The sequence below is a fragment of the Penicillium cinerascens genome (genome assembly GCF_028974065.1).
Source record: "Penicillium cinerascens strain IBT 15544 chromosome Unknown contig_6_segment0_segment0, whole genome shotgun sequence".
NCBI lineage: Eukaryota > Fungi > Ascomycota > Eurotiomycetes > Eurotiales > Aspergillaceae > Penicillium > Penicillium cinerascens.
The window spans coordinates 1,750,056-1,765,718 of record NW_026695295.1 but is presented as its reverse complement, the minus strand read 5'-3'; the positions used below and the strand labels follow the sequence as shown (position 1 = coordinate 1,765,718).

Here is a 15,663-nt window from a genome sequence, read left to right as displayed (position 1 = left end):
TCCGATCGCCCGGGGGAGGGCGCTGCACCAATCAGCTATTAGAGTGGCCGCGGAACTTCCGCGGAGTCGCGGATTGCCTCGATGTATGGCAACCTGTTGCTATAAAAGCACGATAATATCCCGCACGAACAATCAATAAGATCACACACCGTCTGATTTTGCAATAATATTTATACAAACTCCACTTTTCCCAAATGGACTCCATTGTTGCCCAAATCCATGCTCTGGCCGAATCCGCCGACGAGGGCGACCGACTGCAGATCCAGATTGCCCTTCGGAAGACCCTCTCAGAGCTGCAAAGTCCCAAAGATGTAGTAGTTGATCTCATGAATTCGGTGTGTGGTCATGGAGTCCCCCAATTTAACTTTAAAGCTGACGACACCAGACTCTGCTGTGCGCGATGATCCGCGTCGGAGTAGACATAGGGCTGTTCCGTACGTTGGCTGAGAATGACAAGCCATTCGAACTTGCAAAATTGGCAGAAGCCACGGGTGCAACTCCTGAGCTTCTGGGTAAGCTAGTACTACCCGCTCTCGCGGCAATATCTTACTGACCACACCGTCTTCGCAGAGAGAATTGCTCGATATCTGGCCTCGAACAACACAATCAAGGAGGTTGGCATTAACGAGTACCAAGCAAGCAATATCACCCATATTTTTTCTAGCGATTTGGGTGAGGGCATGGTCAACCACGGCTTTAATACACACGGGCCTGTCATTCAAGCACTGCCCGACTTCCTTGCAGCGAACAAGTACCAGGACATCACCAGCAACACAAACACACCATTCCAGGTTGCCCACAGCACCAAGCTCCAATCTTTTGACTGGATGGTGCAGAATCCGGAACACTTCGCTTCCCTGCAGAAAGTTATGACAGCCCTCAAGGGAGCGGAATGGACCGTTGGTCTTGACACGCTTGATATTGAAGCAAAGAAAGTTGCTTCAACGCCTCCTCAGCCTTCCGAGAAGCCATTCTTCGTCGATGTCGGAGGTGGTCATGGCCATCAGTGCATTCAGCTGGGCAAGAAGTATCCCAATCTTCTCGGCCGCCTCGTATTACAGGATCTACCTGTGGCCGTCAACAAGCTGTCTCCCATCGAAGGCGTAAGAACCGAAGCGTACGACTTCTTTGAAAAGCAGCCAATCTCCGGTTCGTGCTACTACCCTCAGGAATCCTCTACACCATCATCTAACATTGAACCCATAGGAGCCAAGTTTTACTACCTCCGAAGAATCATGCACGACTGGCCCGACAAAGAAGCCGTAAAAATTCTTCTCAACGTCACCGGTGCCATGGCCCCAGATTCCCGCATTTTGATCGACGAGATTGTCATGCCAGATATTGGAGCCCACTGGGAGGCCACTATGCAAGACCTCGCAATGATGAATATGTGCGCTGGAAAGGAGCGTTCGAAACAACAGTGGTTGGATCTCGCTGATCGGGCGGGCTTGCGTGTCGAGAAGATTCATACTTACGTCCCGTCTACCTATACTTCGGTTCTTGTTTTGGCTTTGAAGTAGAGGGAGACATGCCAGTTCCTGTCGTGCGTCTGACAAAGGGCACATATCAACTATTAAAGATAGTATTTTTGCACGCCACTCTGAATTCAGTTAAGTTAACGAAACTTTATCTCTATGGATGGGCCTCATTGCTCAGGCTCTCCGGCATGATCTGCATAGGTCTTTTTATTATTGTCTTTGGATGTTTGTATGCACCTTAAATTCTCCATCTCCATACATCCTCTTTCTCGTACATTCGATATTTTGCCGTCACCCCTGTTGGCATCGCTGTCATCTTTGTCAATCGTTAACACGATAGAGTCTTCATACGAAATGGTCAAGAAGCTTGTGCCTAGGCTCAAGGAGTCATCCGATATGACACACTACATGGAAGCCATCCATACCATTCTTTCCGGTGAAACTGAGTATCCACCGCTCAAAATTGCACTTTCGCAGTTCCTTCTCTGAGACGACCCTTGTTGGCGCTCATTGAGTACTGAATCTGAATCTGACCGAGTGCTTTGTCTCTTTTGTAGAATATCAATGCACAGTATTTCTCAAAGGTCAAAGAACCTCTGGGTACAAGGTCACTTGCCCAGAAGCCGTATTCCTATCACAGTATTCTGACGTCAAAGCCACAAAGTGTAGTTGTATAGAGACTAGCTGGTATAGGTCTGCTTCCAAAGTCACTGACGAGTTGCACACCAACAAATCATCCGATAGTTATCATCCGACCAAGGCATATTCTTCGTCTTCTCAATTTCTTCGCTGCTGTAAAGATCCGCCTCCACTTTCCAAGTAGTTTGAGTTGCTTCCCCGATCTCACTCCAAAATCTCTCCATGGTCTCAATATCGTGACGGTAATGGAAAGCTCCATCTTTCATTCCCTTCATCTCGTAGTGACCACCCACTAAACTGCCCATCTGACGTCCGGTAATCATGACACCCGGCTTGTCACGACACAGCTTGACCAGTCTTGCTGCAACGCGAAATTGGGTATCATAATCCCACATATGAAACAGTGAGCTGGCGAATACAACATCAAGTTTACCAGATAACTTCTGGGTAAGCTGGCCAGTTTCAAAATCACTATTTTCAGCATCTAAGTCCCCGACAGCGAAGGTTGCCCGCAGCCGATCCTTGTCTCGGAATAGTTGGTATCCGAGGTCAATGAAGACCTGTTCGAGATCACATCCAAAGAGCCGAGTTGCTGGAATTCCTTGGTTTACTAAGAAGCGAAGCTCTTGCCCGAAACAGCAGCCGGCGTCTAGAAAGCCGGCTTCTGGGTCACTGCGGAGCTTCTCTAGCACACGGGGGTAAAATGGCATGTGTGAAAGATTGAAGGAGAGGAACCGCATTTGACCGATGCAGGCATATTGGTAAATACCGAAAGCCTCGTCGCGCTGGGATGAATTAGTAAATGACCTGCTAGAATAGGGAGTCAGGTCTACCAAAGATAAGACATGTGGGAGGACGTCATCCGGTGCAAGGCCGCTGTAGCTTTCTAGTAGTTGCTGGGCTTCGGGATTGATGCTTTGGACATCTGTTTGGTACCAGTCAGGTTTTACATCAGTTGCCATTATTGACGGTTCAAGGAAAGAACGAGCGAATTTCAAGGTTGAAAAAGGAGGGGCAGTACGGCCGAACTTAACAAGGACATAGGGGGCCTTAAAGCACATTCGCAAACCCCGCCGCACTCAGGCCCTCGAAAGCATAGCCTCGCCGCGCGTCACATTGGCATTCTCTAGTAAGAACTATCCGCTGATCGGCGTTCGGCCAATATCTCTGCTAATCAACGCAGCTTTTGAGTATTTTAATTTCGTATACATGACCAGATACGTTGTGAGAATGTGTTAGCTTTACTCGAGTTCCCGGTCAAGTAGAGGATAGCCTCATCGGCTAGAGTATATATTGCATAAACCCTTTCCCAGGTCGACAGAAATGCACAGAATAACAATGCAACAGCTTCAAAATATTGTACATGATAATGACACCCTTCACAGCTTGCCACCAGTGATCTGCTCGCCGAGCTTCTTCACTCGGTCCTGGATCACATCCCAGCGAGCTGTCTCACTCTTCCGCGAGTCGTTGACAAAGTGCTGCACGGTCGGCGGGATACCCAGGTTCCAGATGTTCTCACCCTGCTGATGGTCATTGCGCCAGGCCTCGTTCTCACCCTCGGGGAATACTCGGTCGATCTCAGCGGCGAGCTGTTCTTCGTTCACGATGAAGGTGCGCGCGTTCATGTACAGCGACTGAAGTTCTTCCTGGCGCAAGGCGTCCTTTTGTGCCTGCTTAGCCTCCATGCGCGCCCGCGAGAGGGCCAAGCGTGCTTCCCGGTTGGGGTCTGACAGAGCAGCACCCTTCTGGGGCCGCATCGCCTCCACGACAGATGACCGAGTCAGGAGCTCATCTTCCGGCTCTGGTTGTTGAAGGACGCGCTCTCGTCGGGCCTGGTTCTCGAGACTTCGCTCGAACACCGTTTGCTCTGCAATTTGTTTCCGCTTGTAAAGTTTGCGGAGACCCTCCCGAAGGTTGCTTCTCCGCAGCTCCGCCATTTTGATCTTGAAGGCCTGCTTCTCGGGGTCGGCGCTCTTAGGGTTGACCTTGCGCTCAGACAGGGGACGGGGTGTCACGGCATCGATATATGCTTTGCGCGGCTTGTCTTGACGGCGAGCCGGGAAGAGCTCGCGAGGAACGGGAAGGGTACCCTTGACATGGGGCTTGGCAGGGTTGCTCGGCTGGACAATTCGAGGAGCTTCGATGAAATGAGGCGACTCGGGACCGACACGAAGGTTGGCAGAGGTCGAGAAGCCACGGACCTGCCTTGTGGCAGTCCGGGTGTTGCGGAGAGCAGACATGCTGCAATGTTTGAACCCGTTCTTTCGGGAGAGATGGAGAAAATGTAGATTTCTAAGGCAATTGAAACAAGGAAAACCAACGAAACAGCTGGCCTGGATGACCACGATCGCCGAAACGAGCGAGGATACGCGGAAGATGTAGCGTCGGAAGAAACGAAGCGATTTTGCCGTGGTCACGTGCACGCGTCGTCTTAGCGCCAACCCAAAAAAAAAAATTCCCTTCCGTCTTGCTTTCTCTTCGCGCTCTGCCACTCCTTGTGTTTTTGGTCATACCTTCTATCTTTGAAGGCCAACCTAACTTTTAAACTCAAGACCACAGGAGATCACAATCATGGGTACTGGCAAGAAGGAGGCCGCACGTAAAGTGCGGCAGGGAAAGACTGACGATGGCATGAGCAATGTCAGAACCAAAGGTGAAAACTTCTATCGGTAAGTCCACCATGAAAATTCGGTCGCGTTTTGGGTGAACTCCAGTACTGACCTCCTTTATCTAGCTCTGCGAAGAAGGTGAAGCACCTGAACATGTTCAAGGACGGCAAACCTCAACGCAACGCCGTTGGAGACATCACCAGGGCTGCCTCCTACCAGTCCCGCGATGCCCCGGTTGCTCGCATTGAGCCCAACCGTAAATGGTTCGGCAACACACGAGTCATCTCCCAGGAGGCCCTGACGTCGTTCCGTGAGGCTGTCGCCGAGCAAACATCCGATCCTTACCAGGTGCTGCTTAAGACCAACAAACTACCCATGAGTCTGATCCGGGACAATGATCATAGCGTGAATGGGCTCAAGCAACATCAGGCCAAGATGGAGATTGAAAACAACCCATTCGGTGATACTTTCGGTCCCAAGGCTCAACGCAAGCGTGTCAAGATGGGTGTGACATCCCTGGAGGACCTCGCTGGTGAGACCGCCAAGCTGCATGACTCGTACTTGGAGAAGAACGACCAAGAAACCCATGAAGATGGAAGTGCCGCAGTCTCTGGTGATACCAATGCTACCGATGAAGGTCCTATTCTCACCACCGCCCGCGAGTCTGTCTTCTCCAAGGGTCAGAGCAAGCGTATCTGGAACGAGCTTTACAAGGTCATCGACTCTTCAGATGTGGTCATCCACGTTTTGGATGCTCGTGACCCAAACGGTACTCGCTGCCGCAGTATTGAAAAGTATATTCGCGACGAAGCTCCCCACAAGCACCTGATCTTCGTTCTGAACAAGACCGATCTTGTTCCTACCGGTGTTGCTGTAAGTGTCACATTGCATCCCCACTACTCTCTGTTTTTGGTGCCCATTGTTTTCTTTTCTTTTGTTTTTTTTTTTTTTTTTTTTTTTTTTTTTTCAACCGGCATTGCGCCGTTCCATCGCTAAGTCAAGGCTTCTTCCTACGACTATACGTCGTCTTGTTTCTCCATGGAGGTCTGTCTGTTACAGCTTTGGTAGATCAACAATGTCCCGCACCGAATCTCTTTCTGAGGCTAGGTTGACCGGCCTTCGTCTTGAAGGCCTGTCGCAAGGGTCATATGTGTTTTGTTTTTGAGTTGAGTTCTGCCTCTGCCTTTTTCGGTGGCTCAGTGGTAGAACTCTTAGTAACATCCCACACATTCCCGCATTATCATATTTTCTGGTTGACCATTTACTAACATGGCATTCATCAGGCTGCTTGGGTCCGTCATCTGTCTAAGGACTATCCTACCCTCGCGTTCCACGCCAACATCAACAACTCCTTCGGCAAGGGCTCTTTGATTCAACTTCTTCGCCAATTTTCATCTCTGCACTCCGATCGCAAGCAAATCTCCGTTGGACTGATTGGTTACCCCAACACGGGCAAGTCCTCCATCATCAACACTCTTCGCAAGAAGAAGGTCTGCACTGTTGCTCCCATCCCCGGTGAGACCAAGGTGTGGCAGTATGTCACTCTGATGAAGAGAATCTATCTCATCGACTGTCCCGGTGTGGTTCCTCCCAACCAGAATGATACCGAGGAGGACATCTTGCTGCGTGGTGTCTGCCGTGTTGAGAATGTCGACAACCCGGAGCAATACATTCCCGCTGTTCTCCGCCGGGTCCAGCCCCGTCACCTGGAACGTACCTACGGTATCAAGGAACCTACCGATGCCATTGATTTCCTCAGCCGCCTTGCTCGCAAGGGTGGTCGTCTCCTGAGAGGAGGTGAGCCGGACTTGGACGGTGTGGCCAAGATGGTTATCAATGACTTCCTTCGTGGAAAGACACCCTGGTTCACTCCGCCTCCCAAGGGAGACGGTAAGGAGGATGAGAAGATCGAGGGCCGCGAGGGCCGTCTTGGCGAGATGGGTCGCAAGCGCAAGATCGATCAGACCGAGCCTACCGACGAGGAGGAGGAGGAGGAGGAGGAGGAGGAAGATGACGATTCCGACTCCAAGCCTGGCCAGGACTTGAATGGAATCGACGATGGAGATGATAGCGATGATTCCATTGCCAACCTGGAAGTCAGTGATGTGGAGAGTGGTGAAGAGGACTGAAGGCCTACATGGTTCTGATACCTCAACCCTCCAAAACTGGCGTTTCGTCGCCACATTGCTTGCGCTCACTCTTGGAAGACAGAGTGTATGTGCTCGCCCATCGGCACTTCCGGCGGCATCACAAGCCATGCCATCCCCTTCTGGGACCTCAGAGTTCTCGCTCAGCGGGATTGAAAATTCAACCCTTCATCCGCGGGGCGATTCCCCTAGGTGAATTTCGTGCTGGCGGAGCCTCCCCCGAGAGGTCGTGAATGTCAATGTCCGAACCCGATCTGCCGTCAGGCTCAAGAGCTCAGCCAGCACCGCTCGAGATACCCGATTCTATAGTGAATCAAACAAAAATTATCTTATCATAATAAATTCTCAGTGAAGCATTATGCAGTAGTTGAAACAGTAATTCCTTCAGCAACGTTTGTATAAGATCACAGCTATACATGTATATCCTCAGTTCTCCAACTTTCATGTTCTTCGGTTCCATGATCTCACTCTAGGGTCTGTTCACCGCCTGCCGGGGCTTCCATCTCCGTCACCTTTCACTCGCGAGAGCGTTGCAGCTCTGCACTCACCTCCCATGATCGGCATGTCATAGGAGCTGCAGTCGCTATGCCTGATGACATGTCTATGATTCCCTATGGGGGGAACCTTGACGTCGTGCTGTTAGTACCCCAGTTCTCTCTGCTTACCCCATTCGCCCTACTGATCATGACCATTGAATAGCCGGCACAATGAGTCTGTGGTGGTTTTCGACCGTGATTCTCAGCAGCTAGCCCTCAGAAATGCGTCCGATGCCCGCAACGCAGATCTCGATCTCGCAAATTGCCCATTATGCCACCAGCCCATGCACGAGAGCAGCAGAGGTCGGCATCGCGGAAGCACCGACCCCGAAGCGGAATTCATCAACCCAAATTATTTTCGCATGCTCGATAACAGCCTCCCAAGCTCTGCAAACTCTTCGAGACCCCCTTCTCCAAGACGGCGTCTTGTTCCGCCTGCTCTTCCTGACGGTCGTCCCACCAGTAGCCCCACCAGCGAACCTCGGCCTCCCCAAGGGATCTCCTCCGCAGCTTTCAGTACAGACTATTTCAAGAAGTTTTTTGTTGAAGAGAGGATTCTCGGAAAGGGCGGAAAGGGGGTAGTCCTGCTTGTTAAGCACATGCTAGACGGCGTCTCTCTAGGACACTATGCATGCAAGCGGGTACCTGTCGGCGACGACCACGAGTGGTTGGAGAAAGTTCTGGGCGAAGTCCAGCTGCTTCAGCATCTTTCCCACCAGAATCTCGTCTCATATCGCCATGTCTGGCTTGAAAATGCGAAAATCAGCACATTCGGTCCCAGCGTTCCTTGCGCATTCATCCTTCAGCAATACTGCAATGCCGGCGACCTACACAATTATATCTGCGGCTCCGTTCAAACACCCAGTACTGCGCAGCAGCTTAAGGATCGACTCCGAAGAAAGTCCAAAGGAGAACCTGATCCGCAAATGGGTACAGGTGCGCCACGCACGCTTCAGCTTGATCAGATCTACTCTTTTTTCCGAGATATTACCTCGGGCATGCGCCATCTGCACATGAATGGATACATTCATCGTGACCTCAAGCCCCACAACTGCCTTCTCCATGAATCAAGCGATGGCATCAGAGTATTGGTAAGCGATTTCGGTGAAGTGCAATCTCAGAACGCGATGCGCAAGTCGACCGGCGCTACAGGGACACTTTCCTATTGCGCGCCCGAAGTCCTCCGGCGGGAGTACACAGATGGGCCGTTCGGAAATTTCACATTTAAGTCCGACATATTTTCTCTGGGAATGATTCTCTACTTCCTATGCTTCGCGACACTTCCGTACGTAAGCGCGGACGTCATCAACGAAGAAAGGGAAGACCTGGAGCAACTTCGAGCGGAAATTACCAGCTGGGCTGGTTTCAACAATAATCGGCGGATGAGATCCGACCTTCCACAGAAGCTGTACACGTTCTTAGAACGACTGCTTGCTGTGGACCCCGATCGTCGCCCGACCGCAGACGAAGTTTTGAGCGGTATCCAAGCCGGCGCCAATGCCAACGTCAAGAGAACTGGTTCAACCGGTGCGACTAGTTCACCTAGTCCAGACATGCCTGCCTCCGCACGCATTCGTCCCGTGGACAGTCCAAGGCCTTCTGAACGCGCTCTCTCTCCTACCAAGAGGATACCTCGCAGTCCTACAACTTTCCGACAAGATTCAGTGTTCGACTCCAGTGGCTCCTCTAGCACACCCCCCGCCTCAGATGCATTGATAAACGGACGCCCATCCTTGAGTCCAGATCGCGACCTTGTCGTCCGGCAAAGATACTCTACATCTCCCCCCGTATCTCCGACTCGACAGACCCGCGAGCCGTCTATCCACAATTCCCCGCCGCCCATGCCCAGACAACTTCTTCCGCCACCGCCGAGCCGCTTTCCCGCTTTGGATTTCTTAAGGACATCCACCATGATCTCCCCGGGCTTGCAGTTCTCATTATTTCTTCTAAAAGTGGTCTCGATCCTTCACCCCTGCTCCCCTCTAGCGGTCAAGCCATGGATTCTTTATCCTCTCCTCCTTTTAGCTGCGGTGACTCTACGCACTTCTCTCCAGGTTCAAGTATTCTCTACACTTGCACATATGGTCGTTGTCGTGGCCGGAATTCGCTTCGGGGCACTCTGCGTCTGGAGTAGGAATGTCGCAATCACTTTCTGACACCATTCTATCCTACGCATACGCATGCATCTGATGCTTTATGACCATTCATGACCATTCATGCCCGTGATACCTTTTAATATGAACCAAGTGCATTACTTCATAAGTACTTCGATAACCATAAATGAACAAAGTTCACGACAAACACAAGCGGATATCAACATATCAAGTGGATCAAACTAGAGCACCCTCTGCTCACACTAGTAGTTATCATTGTTCCCTCCCTGTGCCTGACGCTTCTCTTGACCACGCTCCTCGAGCTTGCTGCTGCCAAACATACCGCCAGCCTTCTCCATGATCTTGCCCATGGTGCTATCGCCGCCACTGTTGCCCTGGCCCGAGGAGCCGTAGGAATCCCCACCAGACTGACCACCAGAGCCGTAGGAGTCGTTACCACCGGACGAGCCGAGGTTACCACCCGACTGACCACCAGAGCCGTAGGAGTCGTCGTTGGATGATCCAAAGTTACCACCCGACTGGCCACCAGAGCCGAAGGAGTCGTTACCACCGGACGAGCCGAGGTTGCCGCCGCCAGTAGAGGAGCCGAAGTTGTCGTTACCACCGGACGATCCAAAGTTACCACCCGACTGACCACCAGAGCCGTAGGAATCCCCACCAGACTGACCACCAGAGCCGTAGGAGTCGCTACCACCGGACGAGCCGAGGTTACCGCCGCCAGTAGAGGAGCCGAAGTTGTCGTTACCACCGGACGATCCAAAGTTACCACCCGACTGACCACCAGAGCCGTAGGAGTCGTCGTTGGATGATCCAAAGTTACCACCCGACTGGCCACCAGAGCCGTAGGAGTCGTTACCACCGGACGAGCCGAGGTTGCCGCCGCCAGTAGAGGAGCCGAAGTTGTCGTTACCACCGGCACCACCGGAGCCAAACGAGTCCCCGCCGGAGCCGTAAGTACCCTATATCATCAGTTAGTACAGGACAAAAACGCAAGTAAAGCTTCGCAAGATATTGACAGTCCTAGTGGAAGGACGGGGTCTATGTAAAGGAGGGGCTGGAAGAGGGACAACGTACGCTGTTGTTATCGTTGTAAGACATCTTGTAGTTGTATGAAATTGATATTATGGATTTGGGATTGTGAGAGGAATGGATTATCAGCCACAGGTAGGTGAGAATAGTCTACTATTTAAACCTTTTCCAAACTTCCAGGTTCCCAACCCTGGGCAGCTCTCAGAGCGCTCCCAGATGACGTCGGTAAACAAGCCCCGCAGAAGCTAGAAAAAGCTGACTTGATCTGATCTCGATTTGATATGTCCTAGAAAGAGGGGTAAAGCGGGGCCAGAAACAACGATAGGCTGTTCACTCGCTGTATTTTGCCTCGTGGTGATTACGCGTATGCCATTGCGAACCCTGGAACCCCTTCACGAGCCCCTGTAGTCAAACAAGATTGACGGACGATCATCAGCCCTGGGAGAGAGGGAGGCTACGTTACGTTGAAGGTCAGGGATCGGGAGTGGGGACGCAGCTGAGCTAGAACATCTCAGCCATCAAACCATCAAGCTCCCTCGGGTCTATTCACCCGCTTTTGAAGTCTGGTGGAGCTAGCACTAGAATCCCAGATGCCAACCTTTGTCCAGGGTACCTTGATCGTACGAGGATGATCCCAAGCAAACATCCCTCCCACGTGCATGGTAGTCGTCATTCCATTGGAATGTGCATGTTAGTCGTCATTGCATTGGAATCTCTTGTCATCTTGGAAAGTCAAAATGTCCAGAGAGATAATCTCATGGGAGGGTGAATATGTCGTCACTATGGAACAACTGCGCCACATATTACAGAGAGGAAGGATAAAGTGCTGATCTTATGAGGTGGCGAATTTGTGTCGGAAGGAGGGGCAGCCGGGCAGGCAACAGTACGGCCCCATAAATTATCTACACCGCCACAAAACATAGGTAGGTCATCGTGGCGTTTTGCTTCTCGGGTATGATAGCAATTATGCCGTGGGATAATAATATAATGCAGTGGGGTGACAATGAGGGGTTTTTAGGTCCCGGTTTCACTATACCTATTAAGGACGTACAAGATCATGTCTCGATAATAAAGCCCCTTCTTGACCATATCAACAACTTTTAGGAAGCGAACAAGGCATAAGGGAGCTGTATAATCCCTGGGCCGGTTCCACGTTCCTTCAACGGAGTTTTGAGTATGTTGGGGGATGAAAATAAACCACATCTCCATAATCCAGACCCTCAGCCGGCTCTCCCCCGCCGGAAACCACCCCGTAAGTACTAAAGAGCACAATACGAAGAGGTTCCCGGCCAGAAACAGCCAACTAAAGATCTGAGGTGATGCAGCCAGAGAGCCCCCGTTGCTAAATTCAATATCGGAATTCATTCGGTGGAGCCATACCAAGGTGCTTCTGGGAAGAAGGGTATGTCCATCGTATCATGGCAGATGCCACAACACATGAATTCCTGGTATTCCGGTAGTCAATGAGACGTCCAGACAGGTTCTACAAACGAGAGAGGTGAATGAAAATAGTCTATCCTTTTGATTTGGGTATACATAGTCGAATCCAAGTTACCGCATGCGAGCAGCTCTGAACTTGCTGATCCGCGGCTGACCCTCCTCTTCGATGGGCTCGTTTTCTTGTTCGTTGTTGACAAATCCACCCTGCTGATGGATCATCCGGTTTCGAATTCTGTAGAACTCGGAGGCAATCTCGCGGCGGTGGATGGACTCGTCCAGCTCATTTGGCTCCGGGGCGGCTGCGCCTGGGGCAATTTCTCGCTCGACAAGCTTGTCGGCAAGAGTCTTGCCTTCAGGAGGGCGAGGAACGGATGGCTCCCAAGGAACATCCGTGATTGGCGCAGAGAAAGGCTTTGGTTCCTGAGGAGTGGCGGGGAATAGATCAGGTGTTGTGTTCGATGGGACAGCGTTGACCAGTTTCCGCGCCCGAGCCTCGGCGAACTTGGATGGCTTTGAGGAATTTGAGGCAAGAGAGTTGGTGGATGGCGCTGTCGTGTCATCGGCAGTGGCTGACGCTCGAGCGCTCCTGAACTTTGAGACCTTCTTAGGGCGTTCTTCTGAAGCTGGCTGTGCTTCCGGGGTGCGTTCTGTACGCTCGACGATGGCGTCTGAGAGTACTGGAACGTCAGGTTGCGGCGGAAGGGTCTTTGGCTCGGCAGCTGGGGCTTCAGGCGCAGGGGCGATATCCAAATCGTCGGCGAATGCAACACGCTTCTTAGGCTTCTTGCCTTTGGAGCTATCCGGGGCATTCTGCTGGGCAAATTCTGCCGCGGAAGGTTTCTCGAGATCTTGTCGGATCTCCTCTGGGAATCCTTGAGAATTCTTGCCCACATTATACATTCCCCGGGCATTGAGCTTAGCTTCCAGCTCTCGCATCTGCTGGTGATAATCCTCGGACAGGACAGTTTGTGAGCGGCCAAACTCGTCTTCATCTTCCTCGTCGGAATCAAAATCGTAGTCATCCTCGTCAACGGAGAATTCGCTTCCCTCCTCATCCAATTCGAGTTCCGCGACGATCGCGCCAACTTCATCGATCCCGTATTGCAGCATCTCTCGGCGCAGTCTGGCTTCCTCGGGGGACTCGTCAACGTCAGTGACGGGCGGTTGCTTGCGATCTTCGGGTGTCACCAGGGACACTGGTTTTGAGAGGTCGATTTCTTCTTCCTGTGCAGAGGTGCCGTTGTTTTCCAAGTGCTGGCCATCCGAAGTGGTGGTTGATTCAGATCGATCCTCATCTGTGTCCATTTTGTCTGCCTTCTGCTCTGGCGCAGAAGCCAAAACCCCGTTGGAAGCCTCACCCGATGTAGCAGCAGCAGTAACATTCTCGGGAATGTTCTCGACACCGGCCTTCTTCAAGGTCTCCAGAAGCTGCGAAGCCTGGTCACCGGGGGTGTTGATCGAGCTGGAGACAACATTGCCATCCTCGTCTAATTCCTCCATGATCTCCCTCACGGGAAATGCACCACCGTCCGTTGGAGTATCCCTTGAGTCCAGCGCATAAAGTTCATCTTCGGCAGTCCTCAGCCTCTTCTCCATGGTGGCCACATTCTGCTTGACATAGTCGATCCGTCTTCCAATAAGATCGATCACTTGTCTGCGAGACCTCAATGCACCTTGCTTCTCTCCAATAATCGCTTGAACTTCCTCGTCGTTAACGAGTTCACCTCCAAGTTCACGGCCAGCAGCAACGAAATCGTCCGTGGTGGCGTCATTGTCGAGATCGGTAATCGCGTCGCGGAAGCCGTCGTATTCCGCTTCCCAGTTGCGCCAGTGGTACAAAGACTTCTGCAACTGAAGTATATTATCCTCAAGAGTGAGGCGACGCTGCTCGAGAGCGTCCAGGTTGTGGTTAGGGGCACCCATGGTGCATTGCAGAATGAAAATCCGGAGGGGAAAAAAAGAGCCTAATAAGGTAAGGTGGTCCGTGCACGGTGAATGCTTATCGCTCCGCTTGCTGATCGCCTTCACTTCTCTTCAACAACCACGCCATGGCTTCCAAGAAAGGGATCGACCGCCGGGATGAGGACGGTAAGTCTGTCTGATCTTTATCTTTGCGCCATGTATTAACCTTTGTCTTAGAGGTTTGCCCCGTCTGCAAGTCCTCGCGGTACCTGAACCCAAACATGCGCTTTCTCATCAACCCGGAATGCTACCACAAGATGTGCGAGTCCTGCGTGGACCGCATTTTCTCATCTGGCCCCTCCAGCTGCCCGGTCGCCGGTTGCCGAAAGACACTGCGCAAGAACCGGTTCCGCGCGCAGACCTTCGAGGACATCGGGGTAGAGCGAGAGGTGGACATTCGACGACGCGTGATGCACATGTACGCCACAGACTGCCCTTGCACAACAGAGGGAGCATACTTACCTTTTTAACAGATTAAACCGCCGCGAAGAAGAATTCGACGGGAAACGCGCCTACGATGACTTCCTTGAGCAGCGCGAAGAGATAATCGCCAACCTCGTATCCCGAACCGACGTGGCGAAAACCGAAGCCCAGCTCCAGAAGTACGCAACCGAGAACATGCAGTCCATCCGCACAAACCAAGCGATCGAGGAACAAGAGGCGACCTCGTTCCAAGCACGCATTTCACTCGAACAAGAGGAGGCTCGGATTCGTCGACAAGCTGCACGGGAGGAGATGGAGAACGAGCGGCGGGAGATGCAGGCCGGGCGCGAGGACTTTCTGTCCCGACTCGCAGCTGGAAACCCATCCGATGCTGCGTCTATCGCCCGCGAGAGCCACAAGGTGCATCTCAGGAAGTCTTCTGCGCGGCGCAGCGAGGAGGATCGTCTTCGACAGAAACAAGCTGCTCTGCGCGGCTCGGAACTCAAGAGGGGCACAAATCTCACCAGTGTCGAAAATGCCGGCCCTTCAGATACGGGACTCATCAAGGGACTGCGCAAGATCAAGACGCCCGAGCCGGAGAAGCCTTACGATCCCTTCATGGGATATGTGCCCGGGAAGCGCGACTACGTTACATTGCAGCAGTCTTATCCGTCTCAATATCTGGATCGTCTTCGCAAGAATACGCAAGCTGCAGCTGGGGGATATGATTTGCAAGAGTACTATTCGCGTACTCTGACGGAGGCGTTTGCTGGCTTGGCTTGTTTCGTTGAAGATGAGGTTGCGCAGCGAGATGCCGGTCTTTCAAAAGCGACGGCTGGTGAAGGCGCTGCGATGGCAGCAGTAAGCCAATAGCATTGAGGCGTTCCTATTTACATAGCATAGCGTTGGCGTTTAAAACAGATTGGTCTGTGGTCGCAAGTCACGATACTCAATACACAGGTTCAGAGACAAGTCGGGAACTTGGACTCCTACTCCTGTCTTGAGGTGGATAATCGAATGGAAACTTTGCAAGTCTGCCATCTCAACTTCATAGAATCGGAATTCATCCTATTTTCAAACTACTTATCAAAGACGCCCAAAAAGATGGGGAATTAGTAAAGGAATTTGATACTCCGACCCCCCGTCTCCTACTATCTCTATCTCCGTAATTTTCTCTTCTTCTACGCCACCTATCAAACATGGCATATATTAGCCTAGAGGCGTGATCGTCGTCGCCGTTGGAGATCGGTGGGTCCTACGTCGTAGTCAGCGTGGTCAGAGAG

At 51.9% G+C, this 15,663-nt stretch overlaps 8 protein-coding genes across 8 annotated transcripts; 4 read left to right on the top strand and 4 right to left on the bottom strand.

Annotated features, from left to right (window-relative positions):
* Positions 1-194: 194 nt before the first annotated feature.
* On the top strand, positions 195-1,520 carry N7498_006646 (uncharacterized protein; the record flags this gene model as incomplete). The annotated part of the gene is made up of 3 exons (XM_058453708.1): positions 195-335; positions 386-512; positions 571-1,520. 3 exons carry the CDS (start codon positions 195-197, stop codon positions 1,518-1,520), a joined length of 1,218 nt encoding a protein of 405 aa, XP_058307899.1.
* A 665-nt stretch (positions 1,521-2,185) lies between these two features.
* Positions 2,186-3,079, bottom strand: N7498_006645 (class I SAM-dependent methyltransferase; the record flags this gene model as incomplete). Its single annotated transcript, XM_058453707.1, has 1 exon — positions 2,186-3,079. One exon carries the CDS (start codon positions 3,077-3,079, stop codon positions 2,186-2,188), a length of 894 nt encoding a protein of 297 aa, XP_058307898.1.
* A 417-nt stretch (positions 3,080-3,496) lies between these two features.
* On the bottom strand, positions 3,497-4,360 carry N7498_006644 (uncharacterized protein; the record flags this gene model as incomplete). Its single annotated transcript, XM_058453706.1, has 1 exon — positions 3,497-4,360. The coding sequence occupies one exon, from the start codon at positions 4,358-4,360 to the stop codon at positions 3,497-3,499; it is 864 nt and encodes a 287-aa protein (XP_058307897.1).
* Positions 4,361-4,691: 331 nt separating this feature from the next.
* On the top strand, positions 4,692-6,858 carry N7498_006643 (putative GTPase NOG2; the record flags this gene model as incomplete). Its single annotated transcript, XM_058453705.1, has 3 exons — positions 4,692-4,789; positions 4,855-5,602; positions 6,013-6,858. The coding sequence occupies 3 exons, from the start codon at positions 4,692-4,694 to the stop codon at positions 6,856-6,858; spliced, it is 1,692 nt and encodes a 563-aa protein (XP_058307896.1).
* A 916-nt stretch (positions 6,859-7,774) lies between these two features.
* N7498_006642 (protein kinase IKS1) lies at positions 7,775-9,568 on the top strand (the record flags this gene model as incomplete). Its single annotated transcript, XM_058453704.1, has 1 exon — positions 7,775-9,568. The coding sequence occupies one exon, from the start codon at positions 7,775-7,777 to the stop codon at positions 9,566-9,568; it is 1,794 nt and encodes a 597-aa protein (XP_058307895.1).
* Positions 9,569-9,768: 200 nt separating this feature from the next.
* On the bottom strand, positions 9,769-10,624 carry N7498_006641 (uncharacterized protein; the record flags this gene model as incomplete). The annotated part of the gene is made up of 2 exons (XM_058453703.1): positions 9,769-10,485; positions 10,601-10,624. 2 exons carry the CDS (start codon positions 10,622-10,624, stop codon positions 9,769-9,771), a joined length of 741 nt encoding a protein of 246 aa, XP_058307894.1.
* Positions 10,625-12,106: 1,482 nt separating this feature from the next.
* N7498_006640 (prefoldin-like protein) lies at positions 12,107-13,918 on the bottom strand (the record flags this gene model as incomplete). The annotated part of the gene is made up of 1 exon (XM_058453702.1): positions 12,107-13,918. The coding sequence occupies one exon, from the start codon at positions 13,916-13,918 to the stop codon at positions 12,107-12,109; it is 1,812 nt and encodes a 603-aa protein (XP_058307893.1).
* Positions 13,919-14,043: 125 nt separating this feature from the next.
* On the top strand, positions 14,044-15,253 carry N7498_006639 (TFIIH/NER complex subunit TFB3; the record flags this gene model as incomplete). Its single annotated transcript, XM_058453701.1, has 3 exons — positions 14,044-14,083; positions 14,135-14,375; positions 14,431-15,253. The coding sequence occupies 3 exons, from the start codon at positions 14,044-14,046 to the stop codon at positions 15,251-15,253; spliced, it is 1,104 nt and encodes a 367-aa protein (XP_058307892.1).
* Positions 15,254-15,663: the final 410 nt, after the last annotated feature.